Source organism: Papaver somniferum, chromosome 6, assembly GCF_003573695.1.
Source record: "Papaver somniferum cultivar HN1 chromosome 6, ASM357369v1, whole genome shotgun sequence".
Taxonomy (NCBI): Eukaryota; Viridiplantae; Streptophyta; class Magnoliopsida; order Ranunculales; family Papaveraceae; genus Papaver; species Papaver somniferum.
Window position 1 is genome coordinate 166,239,149 of NC_039363.1, and position 21,633 is coordinate 166,260,781.

A 21,633-nucleotide genomic window follows, 5' to 3' on the forward strand; every position below is an offset into this window, starting at 1 on the left:
TTGGAGAATACATACAAATTCAGATGAAGTGTGGGTTAAATGTATGGCAGCAAAATACTTCCCTTTCACTAGTAAGTTACATGCTAAAATAAAGAAGGACTGTTCTTGGTCTTGGAGGGGTTTACAAAAAAATATGGATTTCATTAAACAACACAGTTGCTGGAGTGTTGGTGATGGTTCTCATATAAAGATTTGGTTGGATGTCTGGATTATAGGGATGGATGTTCCACCAACTCCCAGAAATGAAGCTGAAGACAGTGAAAATTATGTCTGGGTCAGTGCTCTTTTTCTTTCAGATATCAGAGAATGGAATGTGGACCTGGTAAATCACCTTTTTGATCAAAATACTGAAGATTTGGTTTTAAAAATGAGAATATCAACTTATACACCTGATAAGTTGATCTGGAAGCTAAATAAGAATGGTAATTTTACTCTCAAATCTGCTTATAAGAAACTTTATGAAGACAGTTTAGGTTCAAGGCAGTTCTCAATATTCATACAAGGAACCAACATTAAATGGAAGGAATTCTGGAAAATCAACACCTGGCCAAGAGTTAAACATTTTTTCTGGAAATGTTTAATAAATATTTTGCCAATTAGAGTCAGATGACAAAGACAATGTGGTTACATCAACAAGACATGTGCACTGTGTAATCAACATGAAGAAAGTACAATGCACATATTATTTCAGTGTGCATTTTCAAGGGAAGTTTGGATGGAAATCCCAGGAGGAAGTCAAGCTCTCACAGGAATATTTAATAACATTGCTGAGGTGCTGGAAAACTGGATTTTTCTTTCATCTCAACAGCAGAGTCAAAGCAGTTTGCTCAATATAGGCATGGTGGTAGCTTGGAGCATATGGAATGAAAAATGTGAAGTCATCTTTCAAAATAGAAGGCAAACCCGAAAGGCACAGCTAGGAACGCTCTTAGATTTGCCTATTACTTATCTTCTCTGACTGACAAAGCGAACAACTGCAGTCATAATACTTTAGTACCATCACCTACAGTTGCAATATGGAAACCCTATGATAGTCCATATATTATTGTTAATTGTGATGCCTCTTATGATGAAAATACTGGTCTAACAAGTATTGGTTTGATTCTCCGTGATTTTGCAGGTAACTGGAACGGATGTCGTGCAAAACACTATGCAGGAGTAGAAGATTCGGAAAGAGCATAATGCTTAGCTGTCCATGAAGCTGTGGTCTGGTGTATGGAATTACAAATCTCACACGCAATGTTTGAGACAGATTTGAAGAATATTGACAGCTTCATCAACAATGCATCACCTGTCATAGCATGGGAAAACGAGGGCATTCTGCAAGATGTTATTCATATTATGAAGTGGTTCCCAAACTGGAAGTATCGTTTTATTTCTAGAAAGTGCAATAAACCTGCAGATGAAACTTGTAAAGTTCAGCAGGAAGTCTATTATAACTCAGGTCTGGCTTGATAACCCCCCTGATGTAGTTAGTAGCTTGCTTGTGTCAGACAATATTTCTTTCCACAATTAATAATATTCCATTGTTCGCATCAAAAAAAAAGGATAAAGAGCTAGAAAGGTGGCACAAGCAATCTCAATCAAGACTTGCTAGCGAGTTCAAAGAAGTTGCCGCGCTGTTTGACACAAATAAAAAATCTGTCAAAAAAGATGCCGTTGAAAGATCAGTCCTGGATGGTGTTACTTTGGAGAAGGTTGCAAGTGAAGAGATCGAGCCTTTAAAGTTAACTGACATCATAGTTCGTACCAATGGGGGATGGAAATGTAGAGATACCATCGGCACCCTTGAATCACATGTAAATGGGTTCCGATTTTCAACCTCCGGTGCCCATTTCCAGATTGAGTTTTTGCATAAGAATGTAAAGCATGGTTTCATCCAAGTCAAAAAGGAATCAAAAAGGACAATATGATCTTGCACTTGCACTTGTACACCAACATCATGGTGGGGACTGAAAATACGAGAGCAGGATATCCAATTTCACTGGCACAGACTTTAGTCGGAAGGAAGAGACCTGCTAATGACTCGGATAAGGTTGAGAAAAAGAACCAAAACAGGGACATGGGTATGCGAAAGAGAACCGACATGGGTATTATGAATATTTTCCAGGAATTTATCTTTAGAGTCGATGATTTATGGGACAGGCTGATGCCTTGGGGCAACTGGTGTTGTTGGACATGAGCCCACCTGCCAAAGGTGCATTTTAAAATACAGCTTAATACATTTGAGTTATAGATGGTCATAATACAACATTCACCTAAATTCTTTGACTGAGACATGCCAGTCAATTCCAGTTTTTGCAGAGGCCATAGATTCTGATGGCATTTCACAAACTGAATTAATAATACAGTCATAAAAACAAATTCCATTCCATAAAAATAACAATAATAATAATACAAACCTCAGAAGGTAGCACTCTTACTAATAAAACAGAAGACAAAACAACACTAACTATGTTATACTAGCAAAGCTCGGATATCACACACTATATTTCCATTTTCACCAACGCATTAGAAGTGACAACTGTTTCTGGTGACGCTGCATACTTAAGCCAGTCCTTTGCACAAATAAGGGACTCCACTGTCTCAGGTCGCAGTGAACTTCGGTACTGATCCAGCTCTTTAATTCCAGTGAAAAATACAGATTCAGGAGGAACAGATGAAACCGGGATAGACAAGATATCACGAGCCATCCTGGAGAGTATGGGGTACTTGAGGTGATTTATTTTCCACCAACTCAAGATGTCAAAATCCATTGCCCTGGGCAATAAAGACTCCTCTAAATACTGATCCAGTTCAGACTTTGTTTGTTGAGTGCTGGACATCTCTGATATGAACATATCAAAGTCCAAAAGATCATCTTCACAAGAGAGAAGGGGCCCCCCGGAGGTTACCTGCATTCCTTCTTCAGTCTTGACCATTTCTCCACCATCGTGTTCATCATTGGCTGTTAGTGGGACAGAAGGTTGCATTTCATATTCAGAAAAGAGTTCATGAATTCCATCATCGACGATCCTCAAATGATTGGCAGAATCCTCTCCATAGATCTTCTGGAAGCTGAACTCAACAAGTTTCATCTTGAATCGAGGATCCATAGCCACAGTAAATGCTAAAACAAGGAAGCACATGTTCCAGTATTTATCGATCTTTTCTTTTAGTGGCCTTGTAAGATTGCTGATGGACGGATCTTCACTATTGGATGCATGGCTGAGCTCTAGATGAACTTTCCAGACTTCGTGGAAGTAGAGATTAGACGTTGGATACGAAGTACCTGTCAACATATTTGCAGCATTGTAGAAAAGTCTCAGGTAGACGCACAGAGTCTCGATTTGTTTCCATTCATCTGTGGATGGTTCTATTTTATAATCTGGATCAGCAGTGTCCAGACATGAAAACACTTCCCTTAATTCCATAGCTGCTACAAGCATGAGATACGTTGTGTTCCACTGTGTTTTATCATCCAGGATCAGATCTTTTGAGCTTGGAACTTGAAGTTGTTCTTTGAGTTCCATGAACATTTCGTCGTGAATCATGGATGTCTTCACATATTTTACACTTTCCCTCACTTTGCTTATTACTTCCTGCTTTGAATTTAATGCATCTGTTGCCATGCTGCTTAAAACATGCGCATAGCAATGCTCAATCAAAAGCTGACCCTTCAGTATAAGTGGGTTTTTGATAGAGAGGTAACCTCTGAGACTTGCTGTATTAGTGTCGCTTGACATGGATTTCTTCAACGTTATGGAAAATAGCTTGTTTTCCAAACCCCAATCACCGAGACATACTCCAATTGCATGACTAAGAGCATCTCCACTGTGAGGGGACGGAACCATGACAACATTAAGAATCCGTCTGTGCAATTTCCAGTTTTTATCAATGAAATGTCCCGTGAGGAAAACATAACCCAGAGTTTGATTCGACATATACATGTCCACAGTAAGACTGATCTTCCCAGGAAGTCCTTCTAGTAGCTTCACAAGATTTTGCTTCTCTCTAAGGTACAGTGCCACACAATCTCCTTGAACAGTGCTGAAATTCCCCATGTTAAACTGAGGTTGGAGTGTCCGGATGAAAGATGCAAAAGTAGGATGCTCTACCATGTGAAGTGGATAGTCATTCATTATAATCATCTTTGCAATTTCTTGACGGGGAACATCTGGATCAAATGGAACTGGGGTGAAAGAAGATCCTCTGCGACGTTTTCTTGATGGAATAGAAGCACTTCCAGACACGCCATTTTCAGGTGTATATGGCGTCAGCTGAGTGTGTGGAGTGTTTCTTCCCTCTCTCCGGCGAAGGCAGGTCCCTTGAGCAATATGTCTTTTCAGGTGGCTTGTCCCTGCAAACTTGGAACCATTACTATAGGCAAATGATTGCTTGCACTGCTTACAGAGTGCTCTAGTGCATCCAGCACTTACATTTTCCACAGTAAAGTGTTCCCAGACTACAGACTTCTTTCTCCTACGCTTGCTAGGTTGGGCATCTGCAGTTACTAGCTGCAACCCGTTATTCTCAGTTTCTAGCTGCAACCCGTTATTCTCATTAATCTCGGTATTCTCATTAATCTCATTATCCTCCTTAATCTCGTTATTCTCAGCAGTCTCAGTAATATTCTCAGTAGTCTCAGTATTCTCAAGAGTGCTAGCCATCTGAAAAAGAAGTCATCAAGTAATATAAGCTTACAAGATTGCATATGGATAACCAAAACTCATAGCCATCTGAGAGAGTCAGGTAAAATATCAATGAACCAAAACTCATAATCATCATCACAACAACCCATACAAACACAAGTAGATGATAATCAAATACTCAAACAAAAAAAGTAAGGATGAGCAAAACCCACACACAAACCCAGAAAACAACCAAGAATCTGGATGACCCAAGATTGAGCATACAAATCTAAGAGGATACAACATGCTTCTCCAGTGGATTTGATTCATTAGAAGTTAGAACCATCCCATCAACAACACAAGACTGGAAGTCCGACATGGTTTATGTAAATTGGAACAACAGTTCTGAGTCGGGCTTGGGTACTAAAAGTAGATCTAAACTAGGCCTTCGAAAATATACAGACAGATCAAGTATCTTAGCCAGATCGAACAAAAATAGAAGGCAAGAAAGCCTCTGAAGGATAAAAATTTCTAAATAAAAAAGAGATTAGGGTTTGGGTTTCTTTACTTACTTTCAAAGATAGAGCTGATTATACCAGGAGAGATCTAATGGACCCGAGCTATTTCCCGTCTGCAATTTTAGGATTTTGAGAGGATGGGGGAGTGGGTGGGTGGAAAATTTAGGTTTAGGGTCGAGACTCGAGAGAGGATGAGTGAGAGATGTACTACTGGGCTTTGGTTTAAGGAGTTTTATTTTTATTTTATTTTGTACAGGGAATAATAAAGTGACTAGATGGATGAGGGGGCCCACAATAAAGAGATGAAAAGGGACGGATGACTTTACTCTCGGTTTTACCACCCCAAAGAAATTACCCAAAAAGGAAAAAAAACAACATGTTTTTTTAAACACAAAATTGGTTAAAAAGACCAAAATCAATAATTCCTGGGTTAAAAAGACATGCAAAATTTAATATTGTTCAAAGAGACGAGAATGTAAAAATAGTCAGGATGTAAACAGTTTTACCCTTCCTATTTTCAAATATTTTTCTTTATTTTTTAAATTTACATCAGGTTGTATCTAATTTCATCCTCACTCTTTCTTAAGTTTAAGCTAGGATGAATCCAGTTTCATTCTTGCTATTTTTTTGGGTGTTTATTTCACCCACACTAATTTTTACTCGTCCATTAGAACCATGTTTTAAAAATATTTGGACAAATGACCCATTTTCCGTTTTCTAAAATGGAGATTATTTTTTAAGCAAAATAAATGATTTTTGTTAAAGGGAGAGCAAAAAAAGATCCAAGGAGAGCAAAATTCATAATTGACTCACTTGAACCGATTCAATATAATCCCCTAAATTGGACCAACAAACCCTCTCTACATACACCCATGACCTATCCAAAATCTACACCCAATTTCACCACCGCCGTCAACAGGGAACACCATCACCATGACACCAATGTTAGGTCTCCGCACCTCAACTCTTTCCATTAAGGTCGTTTGTGTTTTTCTGCTCCTTCTCAATTTTCTTTTGATTCTATGACCATGTGCGAACTTTTCATTCACAAAATCCTTGAAACCTCAATGGACCCGAGGAGGAAGCGAAAAGCCAAAGTGATCATTGAAACCTAGACGAAAAAGTTGTAGTTATATTGATCATAGAAGAATAGGAAATTGAAGGGGAAGATGAACCTGTATGTATAGGTTAATATGTATATTGGATTTTAAAGATTGTAGATTGACTTTGGGTTCTCATAAATTATCCATCTTGCTAACTCGGCAACTTTCGGTTTTTTGCATAGACTTTTTTGATAAACTTTTATAAATTCATATCATTATAAGAAATTATAAGATACGGGTTTTGTTTGAAATAAGTTAAAAAATCAAGATCGAAGTCAATATTTTACGTGAAATTACGATTATTTTTGTTGTTGTTGTTGTTGTGTAATTTGAGTTTGGGAGTGAAGGATCTCTGTTTTGATGATTTGATCCGGAACAGTTTGAGAATTTGATCCGGAATAGTTTGAGGATTTGATCCGGAACATTTTGTCGATGGTGGTGGTTGGTAGTGGTTAATAGTAGGGGCTTATTGGTCCAAATTAGAGAATTATGTTGAATCGTCTCAAATTAATGAATCAACTACGATTTTTGCTCTCCTCGAATCCATTTTTTCTCTCCCTTTAGCAAAAATCAAATAAATTGGATAATTCTTTTTTTTTTTTTTGAAACAGTACTTCGTTAAAATAAGATTAAGTACATAATTTCAGGTTAACAATGTCATCCCTTATGGCATCTTTTATATCCTCAGGGATTTTCTGCAAAATATCAAAAGAAACTCTTTGTTTTCTAGCTCTATTATCTATTTTATGAGCTACATTGTTACCCGATCTAGTTACAGAAGTTATAAAAATGCCTACAGTAGTGGATAACAGATGCTTTATTTCATTTACAATGTCATGGTTCATCCAATGTACATGAAGGACCGCATCGTTGATAGAAGTAACAACATTTGGACAGTCTGATTCAAGAAGTATGTTTGCATAATGTAAATTCTTGGCCCAAATTAGTGCTTCTTTAATGGCCACGCATTCTGCCTATCTGGATATAGTGCTCCATCGCAGCTCCTGCCCCTGATGCCTCTGGATGTTCCTGCAGAGTCATGAACAATTAGTCCAATGCCGAAGTTTTTTGTTACATCATCAAAAGAAACATTAATGTTTATCTTAAGCTGATTATTTTCAGGCGGTGACCAACTATTATTTTAAGAGTGACTTTCTTAGGCTGCCCCTGATCAGAGTTGCATTGTTTTATTAACCATGTAATATTACTAATTGTAACCTATAAATATGGATTTTTATTGCGAAATAGCTTATCACAACGATTCTTCCAAATCTGTCAGTCAGTATTCATTAAGGTAAACAACCAATTGTTGTAGTCATCATTGTGATGATCTTGGTTATAATTGAACCAGCTTATTATCCATGTGGATACTGAGATGTGCTGAGCCTGAATATTAGATACATTAACATTCATATCCATCCAAACTGATGAAGAGTAGGTGCAGTTAAAGATAAAATGCTCAAGTGTTTCAGTTTGTGTTCAACAGTGAGGACATAGAGTGTCAATGTCAGACTTATAATGGCTGATTTTAGATAACGTAGGCACAATCCCTCCATATAAACAGCTTAACTTTATGGGGACATTAATTCTTCCATAATATTTTCCAGACCAGTTTAGGGGTTTGCTGCTGTGGGTGGTTTACTTGAATGTCTGTTGATGTGAGAACTTTGTATGCTGATTTTACAGTGAAGACTCGTGTTCTATTGGGTTCCCAAATAAGTGTATCTTCCCTTTGTTGTGGAATGTACATGTTAAGGATTAGCTGCGCTATTTGAGAATCAAATAGCTCACTAATTAGAGACACATTCCACCTTCTTGGGTTATGAAGCATCAAGTCTGAGACATGAACTATTCTTGCTGGCACAGTAAAACTACATTTTGGAGTCGGGGGCTCAGGAAGGCCATAGATCCATCTATCATACCCGACTAGAGCTTTAGTACCACATTTTATAGCCCATTTGTGATGATGTTGAACTATTTTAAGTCGATGCACTATCCCCTTCCAAATCCAAGAAGAGTTTGCATTGTCTTCTTGAAGATGTACGAAATTACAGTATGAAGCATACTTTTTGTTAGAGCATTGCTCGGTCGAACTCGCATGTTTTGCTATCTCAAGCATGTTTGTCAATGTTAGTGATCAAAACTATAAGTTCTGATTTCTAGCCTATTTATAGATGTCTCGGACTAGGACATAGATAGTGTAGTTGAGCTTAAATCTCTCGGCGTTCATGTCTTGAAGATGAAGAACTACTAATGGGAGCTTGTGGAACTTCTTCGACAAAAGGTATGTGGAGACTTGAACTCATCTATCACTTGGAAAGTATATTTCTACTATCTCCTATATTGAAACATAAGTCGTGTTACGAAATAGTTTTCTCTATACACATTTGAGATTTCGAGCTGAGTATATCTCGCTTACATATTTCTCGAAATATTTATTGGTAATATTTCTCTTCGACCAAGTCATCTTATATCATGAGAAAATTTCCGAGTAACATCTTACATGGTTTGTGTGATACAATCATTTGATGTCGGCTTGGAATATTTCGATAATGATTATTTCAATATCTTGAAAATTGCTTTGATGCTAATAGTGTATGGAAACGGCTATTGTCATTATAGAAGAATGTTTCAATGATTGAAATAAAGAGTAGATAATGTAACCATCTTTGGATATAAGCATATATATTGTGTTCGCACATTAGTGTATAAATCTATAATCCGGGAGCCAAGAGTATGCATATGTGTGTATACGAAATTGATGAAGGTGACAAGTTAAGTATGCGTACCCGTACGTATACTTGCGGAAGTTTTCGAACCGAAAATTTCTGTTGAGTTTGGTTTTGTAAAACTCTTAACAAGTCACCTTAAGTATGCGTACCCGTACTCATACTGGCGGAAGTTTTCGAACCGAAAATTTCTGCTGAGTTTGGAAACTTAACAAACTCAAATCTGGTTGCTTAAGTACGCATACTTACGCTGGTTACTTTGTCAAGTCGGTCAGTTCATGGACTTAAACATTTAAATCATAAGGAATGCAGTCTTTGCGAACCGTGGCTATAATGTCCATGATTGATTCAAGTGAATCAAACCGATTTGGTTTCAATTGTGTTCTCTAAAAAATTGAACAACTCTTTATCTAGTTTCATTTGATTCATTTGAACTAGTTATGGTTAAGATGAATAAGGTTTATATGAGAGTAATCATATGGGTAACCTCGGTTAACTATTTGTGAACCACCATGGTGTACACGTTTAGGTACGGCTACATAAACCTAAATCAGGTTACATTTCATTTGTGTGTAACAATATAAGTTCGATCTAACGGTTGAAAGATATTAGCTTGGCTAAATCAATTTTTTCATCTAAAGGTGATTATTGAATGCTTTGTTACCAAGGTAACTTAGATTGCAAACCATGATTTGAAAACTATACAAAGGAGAAATCTAGCAAATGGGAAGACTAATCCTCACACCTCATGTGTGTTACTAGTTGCATAACTAGAGACGATTCTATTTTAACCTTAGGTTTCTTCTCGAGACCCTGTAGGTTAACGACTTGAAGACTTCATTGGGATTGTGAAGCCAGACCCAACTATTATCTTTGTAATTGCGTGATCTGATCTTGTTATTTCTATCGTGTTGAGTGTAATTGGAATAATTGGCTCAAGATTTTATATCTCCGATAGGAAAATTAAAAAAATAATCACAAACAAAAATTTTCTCATCGTTTGTGATTCCTTAATAACTTGTTTCGCTAGTCGATTAAGTTTATTGTGAGGTGATTGATAATACTAGGTTGTTCTTCGGGAATATAAGTCTGGTTTATCAATTGGTTCCTGTTCATCTTGATTTATCAAAACACGGAACAAAAACTCTTGGGTATTTATGTGGGAGACAAATTTATTCAATCTTATAGACTTTTCTGTGTGAGACAGATTTGTCTATCAAGTCTTCGACCATGGGTCGTAGCAACTCTTAGTTGTGGGTGAGATCAGCTAAGGGAATCAAGTGCGTAGTATCCTGCGGGGATCAGAGACGTAAGGAGCGCAACTGTACCTTGAATCAATGTGAGATTGATTAAGGTTCAACTACAGTCCAGTCTGAAGTTAATTGGTAGTAGGCTAGTGTCTGTAGCGGCTTAATGCAGTGTGGTGTTCAATCTGGACTAGGTCTCGTGGTTTTTCTGCATTTGCAGTTTTCCTCGTGAACAAAATTCTGGTGTATGTGTTATTTTTTTGCAGCATTATATTTTGTTATATAATTGAAATGTCATAGGTTGTGCGTTAAGATCAATCAATTAGAATACCTTTGGTTGTTGATTTACATTGATTTATACTTGAACATTGGTCTTTGGTACCGTTCAAGTTGTTTCACATAATAATCAGGCTCACGGATTTCTATCTGTTTGATTTCCTAATTACATTGTGAAACATAGATATTAAAACTCATTGATATACTTTATTCTAGATTGAGTCTGACAGTCTAGTTGATTCTCTAGAAAGTGTATCGGAGTAAGTCCTCTCAGATTGCCAAACGAATTGTTGGGTATGGCTGTTAGACCCCCGCATTTTCACTTTGGTTTTAATATTTTGACCCACAATTGATCTGGTTATTTGCAGAGCCTCCATGCTAACTTAACCATTAAGGCACTATTAAATTGTTCTAGATTTCTAAACGCAAGTCCCCCCTCATTTTTATCTGAACTAAAGGAATTCCAGGCTAAGAAATTAACCCCCATATTAGATTTATGTCCCCACCAGAATCTACGTTGTATGTATTTTAACTTATTAATGATGTGTTGTGGGATTTTAAAATTCCCATGTAGTGAGCTAGTAATGTGTTGAGCACTGTCTTCACTAGAGTCGTTCTTGCCGCCTGATTTGAGGTTTTTGAACTCCAACCTTATAATCTATTAGCAAAAGTATCTGACAGACCCTGAAAAGAAGTACATTTTGATTTCCCAAGAAGAATGGGTAAACCAAGGTACTTATCAGAAGTACTTAGTTCTTTAACACCCAGCTTATTCACTATATACTGTTTCCTTTCATCTGAAACTTTTTCCGGTAATAGAAGCCACAGGCTTAGAGAAATTAATCATCTGGCCCGAAAGAGAACCAAATTTCTCCAAGACATTCATCACATTATCAATCGTTTTATCATCATCTTGGAAGAATAGCAGACAATCACCTGCAAAAAGCAGATGATTTATAGATGGAGAATTCTTCGCTACTCGAATACCCTTTATTAGTTTCTCCTGTTCTGCTTTATATAAGGATCTAGTCAAGTACTCCATTGGACTAATGAACAGGTAGGGAGATAGTGGATCTTCCTGCCTTAATCCTCTGGCTGGAGAATAGGATTCACAAGAACCACCATTGAGTCTGATAGAGACAGTTGTGGTTGTGATACATTGTTGGATGAGATCTCTCCAGATGTCACAGAACCCCATAGACTCTAACAATTTATCCAAAAAAGACCATTCGAGCCTGTCTAATGCCTTGGATATGTCCAACTTGAGGGCAATAATACCTTTGCTACTCTTTGATATTTTCATTGTATGAATTAATTCATGCGCTACAATAATGTTGTCGTTAATATATCTTTTGGGTACAAATGCAGCTTGAGTTGGAGAAATTAATCTTTGCATCAAAGGTTGAATTCTTTTAACCAACAACTTTGAAATAATCTCGTAACTCGTGTTACATAGCCCGATAGGCCTATAATCACTTGGAGTACAGGGATTGCTAACTTTAATAATAAGGCAAATAGCTGTTTCATTTAGTTTATTTGGAAAAAATTTATGAATGAAGAAATCATGTACCAGTTTTATAATATTCTCACCTACTACTTCGTATTGTGTTTGATAAAATCCAGCCGGAAAGCCGTCTGGTCCCAAAGAGTTCCAACTAGCTAAACTCTTAACTACAAGTTTAATTTCCTCCTCAGATGGCACATTCATGAGAGCAATATTATCCGTTATCGTAATATTACTTCGAATGTGGGCACAAAATGATCTTGCAGATGTGGTGAAGTAGTTGTAGCAATTGGGGAGAAATGTGAGGTGAGAAACTTGGATAAATCCTCCCTAGTATGTAACCACACTCCTACAATATTGTTCCTGGCCCTTCTTTTATTGGTCATAGAATGGAAATAAGCAGTGTTATTGTCCATTTCCTTGACCCATTTGTCACCTGGTTTTTGCTGCCAATACTCAGCTTCTAGTTTTTTTCTTCCAGTGTCTTAATTTTTCTACTGTGGAGTGAATTTGAGAGTTGTTTTGATCACTATATGGGAGGGATTGGTAACGCTCTAACTGATTTTTTAAGAAAAACTACCTTCTTATCTATTTGACCAAAAAGCAGTCTTTTCCATCTTGCTAGACCCCTCCTAATTGAAGATATTTTGCTGCTTAGATTTGGATCTGAAGATATCCAAGTGTGAGAAATAATTTGCGAACATGAAACTTCCACACATTTGAAGGTGTAAACTTATCTGCTTCTGTTGTTAGAAGAATTAGACAGTGGTCCGACCCAAGAAACAGTAAATGATATAATTTCGAGTCAGGAAACTGAATCTGCCACTTATCATTGTGAAGTGCCATATCAATTCGTTCCCTTTTATCCCCCTTACCATTATATTGGTTTGTCCAAGTATGTTTTTACCCTATGAATCCTAAATCCACTAACCCTGCTTCCTCTACGGTGTTATATACCCAATTATCAATAGAAGTATGCATAAAGGACTGACCTACAGGTTGAAGATGAACATTCAGATCTCCAATGAGTATCCATGGCTGGAAAATATTGTTACTGAGATCCTTTACAAAATCCCATCACATTTTTTCCTATCTTCATAAGCAGAGTCATACATACAAGATAACAACCATTCTTCCTTAGCCGGGTTTGAAGTAACCAGTAAATGGATTATGTTATCTTTGACACATACTATATCACAAGGAACTCCAGCCTTCCATAAGAGAATTATGCCTCCAGCTCTGCCTATTGATCCTAAGATAAAAGAGTTTGGATAGCAGTAAGGCCAGATGAGGGCTCTAGCTTTTTCTTCTCCTATTTTTGTTTCACATAGAAAGACAATATCCAGATTATGATCTCTTAGTATAATTAATAATAGGTTATAATATAATTAATAACTATTATTCCTCTATGAATTTAGATGGTCTGAAAAGGATAATATCAATAGGTTATAAGATTCTCATGGATAATCAGATGATTAGGTTTCAAATTTTGGAAAATGATGATATTGCTCATGTATGTATATACATTAGGTGACTAAGAAATTGATAAAAAAAAATTACATCAGGAAGCGTAAAAAGAATTCTAAAGTGGACATTGCACTCGATGATATAGTAGATTATTGAATTAACTTGCGAATGAATAAACAATGATATGGTTCAAAAAATTTTTATGGATTAACGAATTCACAAGTAATTTAATCAAGTAAGTATATTTACAAGTTATTTCTACAAAATTGACATATAACCATGCAGGGAGAATGAGTTATTTATTGATTATTTGTCACATGAATGAGTTTTTTTTTGCAACTTTATTGAATTGCGCTAATAAGCTATGAAGCAAAATTGTGACTATGACAAATATGTTGCAGAGTTCCAAGGGAGCTAATCAACAGATAACTCAACAAGGTTGTGATATCGTAAATCGAAACTCAAATCATTTTTTTAAATTTTGAGAATTGAATCGTATGTTGAATCGTGAATCGAAGATTCATAGTTGATTTTTTAATCGTATGTTTACCAATAAATAATTAAATTATATGAATATCTAACCTAAATTACATATAATTTTACTAGAAAACCTATATTTTTCAACGTATCTCATAAACATTCTATGTGGTGTAGTGGTGATGATTGTGTACGAGTGCACGAGAGGTTTCTGGTTCAATTCCACCCATCACTTTTCATTTTATCCTTATTTTAAGAAAGGTAAAATGCGATAGAAAGTTGTAAATATTTTCCGCACTGGAGGTTTCTGGTTCAATTCCACCCATCACTTTTCATTTTATACTCATTTTAAGAAAGGTAAAATGCGACAGTTGTGAATTTCATAAATAAAAGAGAATCTTCACGCTTCAGTTAAGATTCGAATCGCCAGCACGGGTTAATCGAAATACTAAAATTTGACTCGAGTCATACGAGTTGACTCGTAACTCGGACGATTTTTAAAAATATGATCCACAACAACCTCATCTTCTTGATTCTTCTGATAATACAATTAGTCACAGTAGAACAATAGGAATAAGAAGTTCATGAAACTAACAAGTCGTGGTAAATCTCAAAATGCTCTGTTTTGAATGTTTGTAGTGAGCAAAATAATGCTCACCTCAACATAACTTAATTATTTGGGTTGAAACATGGTTCCTTCACTTGTGTACCCTAATTTCAATACTAGGAGGTAGAGCACAAAATACCGCACTAATTTGTCAGATAAATATGGAAAATTCGTTAAAAAGATAAAGATACTGGTGAAGCCATAAACATGAGTTCATTCATTGAAAGTTAGTATATATTATTGTCAAGTTTATTTTCATATTCTAATGTTACATACTTACAATAATTGATTCATCATGATCAAGTCACTTTCTTTTTATTTTTGCACTTTAATTTTTGGGGCGTCTAACAGTTGGTACCCGAAAAATGTCCAACATCTGATAATGATACACAACATTTAAAATATTAAGAATTGGTACCTTGTAGATGGTGGATTTTTGATAAGGGTAAAATTGTAAAACCCTAACTATACATACTCCGGATTTGACAATCGGATGAGTATTGAGACCCATGTATCTCATTAAAGCATGAAAGCTCATGCCGTAAATCTCTGACTGAGAAGGTTTTCTCTCAGAGTGTATGTAGATGTTTAGTCTCCTAGCTGAGGCCACGACACATCTCATAAATACTGAGCAATTTCAGTAATTATTTATACTCCGGATCCGGCAGTCGGATGAGTATTGAGACTCATGTCTCTCAATAAAGCATGAATTCTCATGCCATAAAACCTCTGACTGAGAAGGCTTTCTCTCAGAGTATATGTAGATGTCTAGTCTCCCAGTTGATCTCATGAATACCGAGAAATTTCGGTAATTATTTCTGTATAGAATCGAAAGGTTGGACGTCTCCTAGACAGCATGCCTGCTAGTATAGAGCAACAACGTCTTATGTATTTTTCCTAGTTTCAGCAAAACCCTGGATTCTGCATATTTTCTCAAAATGTTGCTCAAATGCGCATCGGAAAATATTAAAACTCTCAGGACTGAGACACGGACACTATGGTGATACGAGCACATCCCCTTGACTGACTAAGGGTGACCCTAAGGATTGCAAATAGCCGGTCCCACACGGTTTAATGATTTTAACCTAATTTGCTCAATTGCTCATATTAGGTTCAAACTCTTTCCGAACAATCGAGGGTTTTCTCAAACGAACATCCACTGGTCCCACAGCCACCAAGATCCGGTTTCATGACCTCTTGGATGGTCCCTCATCTTTTCACAGCTAGGTTTTATTATCTATCGCTCACACGAGCATTATTTTAATAAATGATTAAATCAGTATTTAATCATTCTTTCACCAACTGGTCCTCAAGAGACTTTGGTATTTTGCTCATTCGAGCATCTGGGCGTTACATGGTGAACTCATCATCCCATGTAGCCGGTCCCTGCTTCACTCTGCGGTAGATTTGCGATAAATCATCATCTTAGTAAAATTAGGGTTTTGAATCCAGAGCTCTGTAGAAACATAATTCTGAGCAGATTCAAACACTAATAATTGTATGTTGATCCCATGATCAACACTTTTATTTATTTTACTCGACCCACCAGTCAATATCTTAAATTAATATTTTATTTGATCCTTGTTGATGGTGGATTTTTATTCAAGGCTAAAATTGTAAAAGCCGAACTTAATATGCCGACGTCCTGCGGAGGATAAAGCTATCTGAGTGATGAATACTTCTTCACTTTACTAATTCACCTAGAATGGATCATGTGGCAACAATCCCAGTATTCTGTGAATTAAATACACCAAGAACGGAGCATGTAGCAACAATCCCGATATTCTGTGGACTCATAGCATTATTAATTAATGTATGATTAGCCTTGTATTTCACGTGTTGTTCCCGCAGAACTCTCATTATTGGTGCGGCATGACGACTGAGTGTTGCTCTTAGCGGAGTAACACGAATCTCCAAGTATCAATAGTGAGGCATGCACGAAATACCCGTACAGGCTACATCTCTCGGTGTGTTATATTATCCCGATTGAGCCTCTCGATGTGTTATACTAGCCCGATTGAGTATATTTCCTAAGGGAAGTATGGACTGCCCGTGTCAGTCTCAGAAACGATCACGACCACGCAGATTGACCGCATGATTTAACTAGACTAGATGATCCTCAGCAGGAGCAGGCTATCATCGCAATGACCACCAGCAGGCCCCTTAATGCCATGGTCGGTCGAACACATGCTATGCCCCTAAATATCCACCAAACGCCAGCCCTGAAGAAGGATGGTCGAGCTGGTATGGAGTGGCTAGTATGCGCAAGACTGTCAAAAACAATCCCAAAGAAGTCGCGACCGTCCAACTTCGCAAGCCAAGTTGGATGGCGTGGATCGTCCCGCGATTGACCGGAGAAGCGTTGGCATGCACATTGGCAGGCCCACTTTCCACCTACCTGATCGGCTCCCTCATGACCAAGCCATGGAGCAATAAACGATTGCTCAAAACACGGCTGGCGTGATGATTTAAAAACCGTGGAAGTCCACTAGTGTCTTAAATTGATCACGACCATCCAACTTCGCAAGTATGGTTGGATGGCTTAGATTGCACCTAGGACCTTGGAACAAGTACACGCATGCTCACCGCCGGCCCAATGTGGTCCCCACACGATCGGCCTCCCCAAGGGAGGAGCATAGCTTGCAAAACCGATCGTTTGAAGTTGCGTACACAAGACCGATCCAAAATCCTAATTAGGGTTTGCGGCATGTTACATGTGTCGTTAATCGATCACGAGCGTTCATCTTCGCAAGCTTGGATGGAGGGTGTAGATATAGACTCAAATTCCCAAGCATGTCAACATGATCACCGTGGGCCCATCTACACGCATGACTGGTTGGCCAAGGCCAACCATGGCCGGATGCCTCGATTCGTGCGCCTTAAAGGTGGCATGACGCTCCTCTTTAAGAATCCTTTGCGATACATGATTCCTATTGAAAATCGATCTTGGACACTCCTCTTTGCCGGTCAAATCAGTGGCCTAGATCGCACCTTCACAAGACGAGACAGTATCGGAGTGTACACTGACGGGCCACCTCCATGCATGACCAATCGGTCCCACCAGAATCGGCTCCTAGGCTCGAGTTCGATCGAGCCAAAGGTGGACGCTTGCACAACTCCTAAAACCCTAAAAATCCATCGAACGGTCGCAGATGAGGGTCGCAAGCCATCTTGTCCGTCCAACTTCGCTAGCTTGGATGGACAACCTAGGTTAAGAGCTAGGCGGCCAATGAAGCGTCCCTATGATCACCTTCCGCCACTCTTCCACATGGAGTGATCGGCCAAAGCATGGCTCGCCCATGCAGCCTCCAAACGATCACTCGAAGATGGCTGGACGAGATGCTATTTTAAGACGCTTAATCCGTGACTTACTCCGTTAAGCTTTAAAACAGCGATGCTTTAAGCATATTGAATATATTCGATGCATTACATGCATAGAGTATACCCGATATTTCTTGAATATCGATTTATTAAACACTTAGTTATTTAACCTAGCATCACATGCTACTTCATGTGGGTCCCACGATCCACACATTCGAGACATCAAGCATGTCACAAACTGGGGGATACTTACCGGTGGTTTACAGCGTGCAGCGCGCCATTACAAGAACGTGTCAGGTAGACATGGACGATCAGTGATGATGAGAGAAGTGGGCAAAACTAATCGTGTGACACTAACACACGACCTCACTATCCCATCACTCCACTTTCTCCACTTCCCACAAGAGACGAGGGTTATGCTCAATGGCTTGTATAAATAGGTTCTCCTCCCTATTTCCAAAAGAGACAGAAACCAAGTGTTGATACAACGTATTCAAACACCCAGAGCTGAGTGCTCACATTATTTTGCTAGCCAGTTTATCTTTCTGATACAAGTCATAAACAACCAACACCTTCAGACTCTCAACACCTTCTTCGCTTCCCTCCCTAAGATCAACCCCATCTCCTTCACTTTGTGATCGAAGCAAGTCTGGAACGTCCATTTCTTAGTTTAGGCCAGAATTGTACAGATTGATCTCTCGAATCAGAAATTACTCCTGTGCAGTGCATTCGTTTAGGTTTTAGATTCATTTCTCATCCATACACACCCCAAAATTACCAAAACCTGCTGAAATAGTTTTCACCCATAAAAAATTGGCGACCAAAATGGGAGGTTAATCTCTCGGTTGTGAAGTCAATTTCTTCAATACCAATTCAATTTTTCTGATTTAAAAAATTATGGATCTTAGGTCTGGATCAGTAACCAATCCCGACGGAACCAACACCGATAACACTCTCGGCATTGATATCCCGGTTAGTTGTGTTACCGTGCAATCAATGTATCTCGTGGAATCACGTCCTCTACCACCAACACCAGCGGAGCAGGAAGAGATATTCCATTAGGTGTGACGCCTCCTATCACCAGAGCCAGAGCAGCTGCAAATCGCGACATTTCTTCGAGTGTAACACCTTTGTATGTCACCAGGGCGACTACCACTCCTCCCTCAGAACGAGGGGCCGGAGGAGCCATAGGAGGACAACCCCCTATTACCATGGTGGATTTTATGGAGAGACAATAAATCCTTGATAAGGCACAGACAGACATGGCTACAACTCAGAAAGAGGTACTCACTTTCCTCAAAACACTAACTGATCGGTTTCCACAAGAGCCGAGAAAGCCCCTAGGGCCAACAAGGGATGCATTCAACGTACCTGGAGAAGGTACCTCAGCAGCACGGGCCTACATGTACGAAGAAGCTCGTGTTACTGCTGAGCATCCAAGAGAAAGGGACCAGGAGCGTTCTAGGGAGAGGGACCAGCCATCCAACTTCATCACACGTGAGGACTTGGAGAGGTTCCTCCAAAATCGTGGCAAGGGAAATCCGATGGATATGCACCAGCACCAACCTCCATACCCACAAGACGTGCAGCGGATTCCCCTTCCCAGGGGATACACCTCACCTCAATTCACCCTTTACGATGGTACTGGTTACGCTCGTGAACAAATCTCTCGATTTTTGGAATCCTTGGGGGAGCATGAGTACAATCATGTTCTCCACCTGAAAGAATTCTCAAAATCACTTACGGGAAGGGCGTACACCTGGAACAACAACATCGCACCTAAAAGCATATCCAACTGGGGCGAGACGGTCAGCGCGTTCTACAGGAAATATTTCTTCGTGTCTGCGCAGATCATATTTTCAGATCTAGGGAGAGTCTCCCAGCGGAAAAATGAGCATCTGAACGACTTCGTTAAGAGGTTCAGGACCCAAGCATTGGATTGTCACGATCCGAACGTCACCGAACGCCATTTGGTGGAGTTGTGCATTAACGGGATGGTACCCATATACCGTGCTTTGCTAGAGAATATAGGCTTCCAAACATTCTCTGAGCTCCATGAAGCTGCCAAGCGTTCATACACAACCGCCCCAACGTTGTTGGAAAGAACCAGAGTTGTTCGAAACGAAGATCCACGTGAGAGTCTAGGGAGCAGGCGTCTCATCAACAAGCAATATAACACTGGTCCTTCTGTGAGCGTGGTGGGAGAAGGAGGAAAAAGGAAAGCTCCAGAAACCGAACAACAACCCAAGCGTGTGGCTCCAGCGCACACAACTTCGTCTCGAAAGGGAACGGGCAAGACTCCTGCACAAGACGCTGAAGATACAGGATTCCCGTTCCCAATTAATGAAGTAATGAAACTCTTGGAAGCATGGATTCAGGATGACGCTATCAAGCTGCCTCCTCTCAGACCCCCGCCGACTGAGAAAGACATGACGGACCCCAAGTACTGCCGTTACCATAGGTTTGTCCATCACCCCACCAAGGACTGCAACAAGTTGAAACAAATCTTCAGAGAGAAGATAGAGGCAGGAGAACTCTAGTTCGGAAACAAAGGTGTTCATAGAGATCCTCTTCCTATTAGGATCTGCATGATTTCTGGGGATTCTGTTCGCAAGACTGTACAATCTATGATGGAGCATTTGTGCGAAATCTTATACCTCTCCAAGGCACAACGTCAAGACATATTCACAGCCCTCAATCATATCGTGTCAGGCAGGCGTTAGTATCCAGGAAAGGAAGCCGTCTCGAAGCCTCAGTCTTTTCCGGAAGATACGTCCAGCAAGGGAAACTGGGGACTCTTGACCGTCACTCATTTGAAGGATGTCAAGTTCGATAGCACATTGATCGATGCAGCCTCCGAATTCAACATCATCACTTTCAAGACTCTGAGGGCCGCAAGAATTTCAAAGCAAGAAGCTACTCGCAGCCCAACCGTGATCAGGAGCTCAGAAGAAAATTCATAGACACCTATGGATGCATTGATCTTGGCGTCAAAATCGGTGATACTCCAACACATGCCAAATTTTACATAGTCAAAGAATATTCGAATTACGACATGGTCTTGGGACGCCCGTGGATACACGACAAAAAAGCAGTGCTGGTGGCGTGTCCCTTACCGGTTTCGGTACCTGAAAGAATCCCCAATGAGCCATCGAATCTTGAAGAGTGTTTGTTGTCGTATCAACAACTTGAAAATGCGACGCAACTTCCTGGAGAAATCCCGTCATCATACATTAGGAGATTTCGATCTCAAGTAAGTCTCATTGAACAACCTTTTTTACAAACAGTAAACACCCTCCTGCTGGGCCTCGGGGACTTGTTTTTCCCAACAGACTGACCGCCACTAAGAGATGTGAGTGGAGTGCTGGTCTTTTTAAAAAAAATTCCAAGAACTTGGAAGCAGTCAGAGACAACGTGTCCCAGGAGCAAGATGTTATGCCTAGTCCAAATCCGTTTCAAATTGGAGATATAATAGCAAAAATAACCACGTTTCAAGTTGGAAACATAGCAGTGAAAATAACTACACAATCTGATTTGTCGGCAAAGGAAGATGAGGCATTTTTGGTAGCAGATGTTATTTTGGGCGGCTATTGCAAGATCATCAACGAAGACAAGCTCGAAGGCGTGATTATTCACTCACGATGGCTCAAGCCCTACAACACCTAAGAGCACGACGCTACTCCCTTTCCCCCAGTTTTCTCCGTAGAAATTCCTCCGACAATTTCCCTTTAATGCAATGTTTGTAATTCCTCCAAAATGATTGCACTACTTGCT

General features: G+C 39.2%; 1 protein-coding gene across 2 annotated transcripts; it reads right to left on the minus strand.

Annotated features, from left to right (window-relative positions):
- Nucleotides 1-2,354: 2,354 nt before the first annotated feature.
- LOC113290022 (zinc finger BED domain-containing protein DAYSLEEPER-like) lies at nucleotides 2,355-5,324 on the minus strand. Of its 2 annotated transcripts, none has more exons than XM_026539491.1 (2): nucleotides 5,183-5,324; nucleotides 2,355-4,649 (listed from the first exon to the last, which is right to left on the minus strand). In XM_026539491.1, exon 2 carries the CDS (start codon nucleotides 4,647-4,649, stop codon nucleotides 2,487-2,489), a length of 2,163 nt encoding a protein of 720 aa, XP_026395276.1. In that variant the 5' UTR covers nucleotides 5,183-5,324; the 3' UTR covers nucleotides 2,355-2,486. The 2 variants fall into 2 exon arrangements, with proteins under 2 accessions (XP_026395276.1, XP_026395277.1); XM_026539492.1 differs by lacking the exon at nucleotides 5,183-5,324 and adding an exon at nucleotides 4,844-5,159.
- Nucleotides 5,325-21,633: the final 16,309 nt, after the last annotated feature.

Excerpts from the sequence above, each read along its gene's own strand:
- LOC113290022 (XM_026539491.1), bottom strand. The coding sequence starts at position 4,649 with ATGGCTAGCACTCTTGAGAATACTGAGACTACTGAGAATATTACTGAG.